The sequence below is a fragment of the Salvia hispanica genome, chromosome 6 (assembly GCF_023119035.1).
Source record: "Salvia hispanica cultivar TCC Black 2014 chromosome 6, UniMelb_Shisp_WGS_1.0, whole genome shotgun sequence".
In the NCBI taxonomy this organism is placed as follows: domain Eukaryota; kingdom Viridiplantae; phylum Streptophyta; class Magnoliopsida; order Lamiales; family Lamiaceae; genus Salvia; species Salvia hispanica.
This window is the reverse complement of record NC_062970.1, coordinates 1,607,502-1,615,230: the sequence shown is the minus strand read 5'-3', so window position 1 is coordinate 1,615,230 and position 7,729 is coordinate 1,607,502. Positions and strand designations below refer to the sequence as shown.

Genomic DNA, 7,729 nt, shown 5'->3' with positions numbered 1-7,729 from the left:
TTAAGTTTGGAGAATGGCAAAGAGATTTTAAATGGTGGGTTGATGTCACCTTCGTTGGTTAGTTTGCGATTGGAGAAATGCAATATGAGTGGCAGTTTTCCATACTACATACAAGGAATGTGTCAGAATTTATTAACTTTGGAACTATTTAAATGCAAGGTTAAGGTAGACGTGATGGAGTTTGGCAAGTATCCCGTGTTGCAACATCTCTCGCTGAATGGTGTCGAGATGCCAGAAACATTAATCTGTCATTCAAATTCATTCCCACAGCTCAAGCAGCTTGGTCTCTGCAACTTGGAAGATTTAAAGGAATGGAAAGTGGAAGAAAGAGCAATGCCGAAACTTAGTTCCTTGTTTATCCTTGAGTGCCGCAATTTGGAGAAGGTTCCAGATGGTTTGAGCTCCACCCTTCGAAAGATCCATCTCGCCAGCATGCCAAGAGAATTCGTGATGAGAGTAAAAAAAGGAGATTATGCGCCATTTGTCGTACAAACATAGGGTTGAGCAAAGGTAATGATTTTAGAAGCATAGATTATTATATAGAGAGAGGTTGTTACTTTTTGTATTTTCTCTATAACTAACTACTCCTACTATATACCTGACCTTGTGCTATTTCGTTTCAGATCATAAGCATGCATAAGTTTGATCCTTGAGTGGAAGTACTACTCTGGAGTGGAAGAGATGAATAATAATCCAAATTAGAAGGAAGAAAAAACAATGTATGAATCCAAGTTGAATGCTGTGGTTTGATTACTTGGAAATTGTAATTTTCATCTCTATAAACTAAAACTAGAATCCAGATATAGTAATGTTGTTGGTGTTCATTGCTTCTGTTGATCAAGTTGGGAGAAAGGTAGGGAGGTTTTAAAGGACGGGTTGATGTCTCCTTCGTTAGTCACTTTGGAGGCTAAGAAATGTGATGCGAGTGGCAGTTTTCCATACTACAAAGTACAAACAATGGATGTGCTAGAATTTAGCAACTTATGAACTGTGAAAATACAAGGTTTAGTTAGATGTGATGGAGTAGTTTTCCAAGTATTCCATGTTGCAACATCTCTGGTTGCAAGAAGTTGAGATGGCAGAAACATTACTGCCACTCAAATTCATTCCCACAGCTCAAGCAGCTGCAAGTTTGGAGATTTACAGGGATGAAAAGTGGAAGAAAGAGCAATGCCAAAACTTACTTCCTTGTTTATCCTTGAGTGCCGCAATTTGGAGAAGGTTCCAGATGGTTTGAGTTTCATCTCCACTCTTCGACGGATCCATCTCTATAACATGCCAAGAGAATTCGTGAAGAGAGAGTAAAAGAAGAAAGATTATGCGCGTTGTCATAACAACATTTGGAGACTAAAAGGGCTGAGCAAAGGTAATGAATTTGAAAGCATAGATTATTATCATATAGAGATTGTTACTCTTTTGTATTTTCTCTGTTACTAACTAAGTATATTATATAATTGACCTTGTGCTATTTCGTTTTCAGATCTAAGCCTGCATAAGATTTGGATCTAAGCAGGCTTAGACCTTGAGTGGAAGTACTACTTGTGCTATGGGATCTAAGCGATTTGAATATGATTTGATTTGATTTTAATTATTTGCTTATGCATGTGATATTTTCCCATATTTGTAGTTTTAAATATGTGTAGGCTCTTGAAGAATAAATTAAATCCCTAAACATTACTTAAGCATAAAGCAAACCTCTAAACATTGCTAAAGCAAACGCCTAAACATTAAATAGTAACTTTATAGATAAAAGTAGGATCTCTATGCTATAGAAGGCACGTATAGTGAGCTTCCTTCCCTATCAAACAATTCCATTTGCCTTAATTGGGTGTTCTTCTTTTCTCCAATTTGAAAATCTCTGCATTTCTATGAAGCATTTGTGTAGATAACACAGAATCTAATCTGTCAAAAAAAGGTAGAATGGCAGATTATTTTGCAAATGTGTTTCTGGAAATCCTTCGTGAATTGCTGGTTGAAGAAACCAACTTTCTGCTTAGTGTGGGAGGTGACGTCGACAAAGTCGAAAGCGATTTGAGAAGCATTCACGCCTTGCTGATGAAAGCCGACAGAGACAAACGCGATTCTCCAACTCTAAAGCTTTACATTTCCCAGCTCAAAGATCTCGCTTTCAAAGCCGAGAATCTCCTCGAAACGTATGCCGTTGAAGTCCAATCCAGAAGGGAAGGGTGGAAGAGTCTCAAGGAAAAACTCCAAAGGTACATTTGCATCATCTGCGAGTGCTACAGCGTCCACCAGGCCGGGAACGAGGCTCGCGTCATAATATCCGCCTTATCCGACCTCACTAGCAAGTTAGAGTCGGAGCTGGGACAAGAATGCTCGTCTCTCATGAAGCAGGACGATGAGCGGAATCGTCTGCTGAGACAGACGTACGCGCATGAGGTTGAGCCTCATTTCGTGGGCATGGAGAGAGACATCGAGCTTTTGGTCTCCAAGGTGAAGGATGTGAAACGGCCCCGGGTAGTGAAGATATATGGGATGGGTGGTCTCGGAAAAACCACCCTCGCGAGGAAGGTGTACAACCACAGAGACCTCCAGTCTTATGCTCGAGTATGGGTTTGCATCACCCAACAGTTTGAGCATAAGTCCGTTTTGGGCAAGATTTTGAAACAACTTGACAGCAAGGTAGAGATTAAAGGCATGGATGTTGATGAATTGGTGAGAAGAATTCATAGTTTTTTGGTGGAGAGAAAATGTTTGATTGTGATAGATGATATATGGGAAGATGTTCATTGGGAAATCATTAAGAAAGCATTGCCGGTTGATTGTAATGTGATTCTCACCACTCGATCTAGGAATATTGCTAATCAACAATCCGAACCTCACAAGGCTAAATTTCTGACAGAAGATGAAGGATGGGCTTTACTTCAAAAAGTATCAGACTTTTCTCCAGGTTAGTTTTTGTCGTTTGACGAAACACTGCTAAAGTAGGAACAGTATTGTTACGACTAAATGTTCCACATTAGTTGTGAAAGTAGGTTATAACTTGTGTAGGGTATATAGATCAAATGTGCTCTCTCTGCATCTTCCTGCATCTTATATAAATAAGTTTTATGGTGGTATATAAATAGATGTTAAAAATATATAGTTAAAAATAAAATAGGTTGTGTAGAAAATAACTTTTTCTAGGGTATAGTTTGTCCACAAAATGAAAAGAAAAAAAAAGATTTATATGAATTAATAAAGTAATGAAAAGAGATCAAATATAACATAATTAATAAATGAGATAGATAGATAGATAGATACAATAGAGAAAGTTTTGATAAAGAGTAAAGAATAAGATTTATACAAGTACTATTCATATTTTTATTTGATGAATTGTAGTAACTTGTAAGGCTACTTCCGATAGAAAATAACTTGTAATGCTAAATCTTATTAGTATTATTTTGATAATTCTAGAATAAACAAAATACATGTATCTTATTATGTTGTATATTGTGGCAGTTGATGAAGATTTAGAATTATTTGAACATATTGGAAGAGAAATTGTATCAAAGTGTGAAGGGTTGCCACTATCTATTTGTGTTATTGGAGGGATTTTGCACCAAAAAGAGCACACTTTACTAGAATGGCAAAAGGTTAATATGAACATGGAATCATATCTAAGGCATGGAGAAGGTGTTGAAGAATATACAAGGGTAAAACAAGTGTTGGAGTTGAGCTATGATGCCTTGCCTTATTACTTGAAACCATGCTTTCTCTATTTAGCATGTTTTCCCGAGGATCACAAGATTGATACCGAGAGATTGTATTTATTGTGGATGGCGGAAGGCTTCATTTCATACCAAGATAAAGGGCCTAACGAGACTCTCAAAGATGTGGCTCAGAGATATCTAACTGAGCTCGCTATGAGGTGTATGGTTCAACTGCACAAGAGTCAAGTTTACAGCACTCTGCATAAGAATTTTGATTCGTGCGGGCTGCATGATTTGATGCATGATCTCTGCTCTTCGAAGGCTGAAGAAGAAAAGTTTGTGAAGCGCATTGATGCTTCCAGATATCTGTGTGGCATTCCTTCACCGAGGCTAGCACTACCTCCAACCGTTCGCATTTCCATAAGCAGATTAGCCATAAATTATGACCTCGAGAAGAGTGCATCGAGCATAGATGGGCTAGAGGAACTTGATCATCTTAGATCCTTCATGCTTCTCCGAAAAGGTAGTTTTCTCGGTTCACAAATTGTCTTGAAAGAGAATTCGATTAACTTTGAGAAGTCGAAATGCTTGAGGATATTTGTGGTAGAAGGTTGTGAGTTTGAAGGGAGGATGTTACCGAGCAAGGTGGGTGAACTAATTCATTTACGATACTTGAGTTTGATGCTGTCTAATGTGAGAGAGCTACCGAAATCTATATGCAGCATGATGTACTTGCAGATCTTAGATTTGCGAGTGTCACCGTTGATTGTTCTTAGATTGCCAAATGTGATTTGGAAGATGAAAAGACTAAAGCATTTGTATCTCACTAGGAGAATAGAGTTGATTGGAGAGGAGAAACTAAGACTAGACGGGCTAGAGGAGTTGGAGACGTTAGAAAGTATTAGTAGCGAGACTACTTGCATCGAAGATATCCCCAAATTAGTCAGCCTGCAAAGTCTATACGTTAGAGTTTATGATGTGTATAGCCTGTCGATTGTGTTGAGCAACAAAAATAGCCAACTACGCGAGACTCATCTCGTGGTTGAGTCATGTGATTTAAGTTCACATAAAAATAGAGAGGTATTAAATGAAGGGTTGATGTCTCCTTCTTTGGTTACCATGTGGTTCTTCAAATGCAATATGAGTGGCAATTTTCCGTACTATAAACAAGGGATGTGTCAAAATTTGGTATATTTGGGACTTTTCGACTGCGAGGGTGTTGTAGAAGTGATGGAGATTGGAAAGTATCCGATGTTGCAAAGGCTCGAGTTGAGGAAAGTAGAGATAAGAGGAACATTGATTTTCCTTTCGAATTCATTCCCGCAACTAAAGAAGCTTTATCTTTCCGACTTGCAAGATTTGAAGAAATGGGAAGTGAAAGAAAGAGCATTGTCGAAGCTTACTTTCTTGTCGATCGATTCGTGTTGCAATTTGAAGAAGCTTCCGGATGGCTTGAGACTCATCTCCACTCTTCAAGAGATAAAAATCAGGAGCATGCCAAGTGAATTCATGGAGAGAGTGAAAGAAGAAGATTATGCCCCATTTGTCAAGATTATGAGGTAACAAATTTGCAAGCATATTTACATTGTTTTTTTTTTATCAATAATGATAAGATAATATTAATTCTTAAAGTTATATATCAAATAAGCTAAAATTATGGTATAGGATCAAAATAAAACCAATTGTAGATGCATTTGAATAATGTCGTAGCGCAATATAGATAATGAACTCGATAAGTTGTCTTAATGCTATCGGATTTTTGAATCTTTATCACATGTCACTTCTAGTGGCAATTCTCAATCCTTAAATACCTCAATAAATCTAAAAAAAAACTTATATTTATATATCTCTCTATGTAAATTATTTTTTTACCTATCATATACATTAATTATAAATAATTCTACGAATATTCAAACGAAATCTCAGTTACATAGGTGAAGGAATTTGCAAGAAATTTTATGTGTGGTACCATCATCCTAGAACATAATATAAATACCATGCAAGATTCCTTTATTTTTAGTATTTTTCGTTTAGCACATTGATTTCTTGTCTCTCTCTTTTATCTATGTATTCCATGTCAACATTCTATAGTATTTTATTTTATTATTTTTACTTATGCAAATACCCATTACTTCTAACTCCCAGGATCCTCTTCACATTTTACTTTGCAGATCACCAACAAAAAACCTGATATTCTTCCCAGAATGAAGTTATTTCTTCCTGATTTCTGTTTTCTCAATTCTGGCGAATCTAAAATTATTCTCCGTCCGCTTCCTCAGGCAGCTCCACCTCGCCTTCAGCCGCATGAACGCCTCCCTCGCCACCTCCTGCACCTCCCCGACCTTCTCGTTGAACGCATGCTGCGCCCATGTCAGGTTCTGGTGGGCGTAGGGAACCAGCAGCCAGTCCGTCAGTGGAAAGGCTGAGTTCCCTACTACCCAGGTGTCTGCCAGCGCGCCCGCCAGGGCGCGCTGGCAGAGCACAGACTTTTGGAGCACGTGCTCGTCGGTCATTGAGCCCGGCCATCCGACGCATATGTCGGTGAACACGCCGTTCGGGTCGACGCCGCCCTGCAGCGTGACGGAGTACGTCGTCTTCTGGTTCCGCTCGGTGTGTCGCTTGTTGAAGTAGGCAGCGACGCTCACCTTCGGCGCGATGATCGGGATGTGGGTGGTGTAGATGGCCCCGGCCACCCCGGGGATCCCGGACGCGGCCTCGAACCCGGCCCGGATCGCGGCGGCCCGGGCCGGGTCGGGCCACTGGAGGAACCTCGGCATGAGGACGGCCCGGATCGCGGCGCAGACCTCGAGGATGAGCTTGTGGCAGGTGGAGATCCCGAGGCCGAAGCGCCTGGACACCTCCCGCAGGGCCTCCCCGGTCGCCAGGCGCCAGATGCACACGGCCACGCGCTGGCGGACGGGGATGGCCTGGCGGAGGGTGGTGTCCTTCTTGGTGACCGCGGCCTCGAGCTCGGAGCAGATCATGTCGAACGTGGCCCGGCCCATGCGGAAGGCCTTCCGGAACTCCTCGTCCGGGTAGTCCGGGCTGCTCACGTGCTCCCACCACGCCTTGGACCGGGTTTTCACCCACAGCCGCCGCTGCTGCTGCTGACCAGCAGCAGCGGCGGATGTGGACTCTTCCAGACCTCTATTCAGTAGTGAATAGAGGTCCATTTCAGGATTGGGAGTCTGGAATTGGGTGTTGTTGTTGAATGCCATGAATTTGTTAGAACAAGATCTTGAAATTATTATATGTATATATACCATATGTGGATGTGTAGATAGGGTGTGAATGCGAGGGAGTGAGGTGGTCAAGGTGAAGATAGGGAAATGGACCTTACCGCGTGAGACGAGGGCGGCGGGTGCTGTCTATACGCTTCGATTTGATACGATGAATTCATTATCATAAGGAGCTCTGTTTACGCGGTTGGGTTTTTAAATTGGGGAAGGAAGGAGGAAGCTCTCCAGGGGTAATTCTGTAAATTACTAATGATGAGTACCATAATATTATAGTCTAAAATTAGAAAGGCTGACTTTCGCTTTGTATATTAGGCATTCAATGCCTATAATTGGGTTGGGTTTTTGACTCTGACTCCCAGCGCTGTAAACAATTTTTCATGTTATTAGTTTTATATAAATAATTTTATTTATAATATAAAAAATCTAGAATAGATGAAAGTGATTCTTTAATTTCATAAATAAATAAATACTACTCATATTATTGGTAAAATCAGTTTCAATAGTAGTATGATCTTTATTATAAAAATATATTCTTTAAATTTTTCCGATGTCGACATTGTTAACGTATCTCTAAATTTTGTTTTTCTCATCCTCTAATTATTTATCTCATTTTCTATCTCAGGACATCATTCTATTTATTCAATTTAAATACTTCAATTACTAAAAAATTTCTACAATATTAAAATACATTAAAATATAAAAATTACATAATTAAAATCCTAAAAAATAAAATTTACACAATTAAAATCCTAAAAAATAAAAATTACATAATTAAAATCCTACAAATTAAAAATTACATAATTTTTAATGTTGAAGTGGAAGTATTTACAAATGAAA

General features: G+C 39.5%; 2 protein-coding genes across 2 annotated transcripts; one reads left to right on the top strand and one right to left on the bottom strand.

The window, feature by feature from the left end:
• Nucleotides 1–1,820: 1,820 nt before the first annotated feature.
• Nucleotides 1,821–5,216, top strand: LOC125193448 (putative disease resistance protein At1g50180). The gene is made up of 2 exons (XM_048091237.1): nucleotides 1,821–2,911; nucleotides 3,463–5,216. Exons 1-2 carry the CDS (start codon nucleotides 1,921–1,923, stop codon nucleotides 5,214–5,216), a joined length of 2,745 nt encoding a protein of 914 aa, XP_047947194.1. The 5' UTR covers nucleotides 1,821–1,920.
• Nucleotides 5,217–5,863: 647 nt separating this feature from the next.
• On the bottom strand, nucleotides 5,864–6,896 carry LOC125193445 (protein ALP1-like). The gene has a single exon (XM_048091234.1). It carries the CDS (start codon nucleotides 6,869–6,871, stop codon nucleotides 5,864–5,866), a length of 1,008 nt encoding a protein of 335 aa, XP_047947191.1. The 5' UTR covers nucleotides 6,872–6,896.
• Nucleotides 6,897–7,729: the final 833 nt, after the last annotated feature.

Coding starts and splice junctions, on each gene's coding strand:
- LOC125193445 (XM_048091234.1), bottom strand. CDS start 6,871: ATGGCATTCAACAACAACACCCAATTCCAGACTCCCAATCCTGAAATG.
- LOC125193448 (XM_048091237.1), top strand. CDS start 1,921: ATGGCAGATTATTTTGCAAATGTGTTTCTGGAAATCCTTCGTGAATTG. Junction 2,912..3,462: donor AGTATCAGACTTTTCTCCAG/GTTAGTTTTTGT, acceptor ATATTGTGGCAG/TTGATGAAGATTTAGAATTA.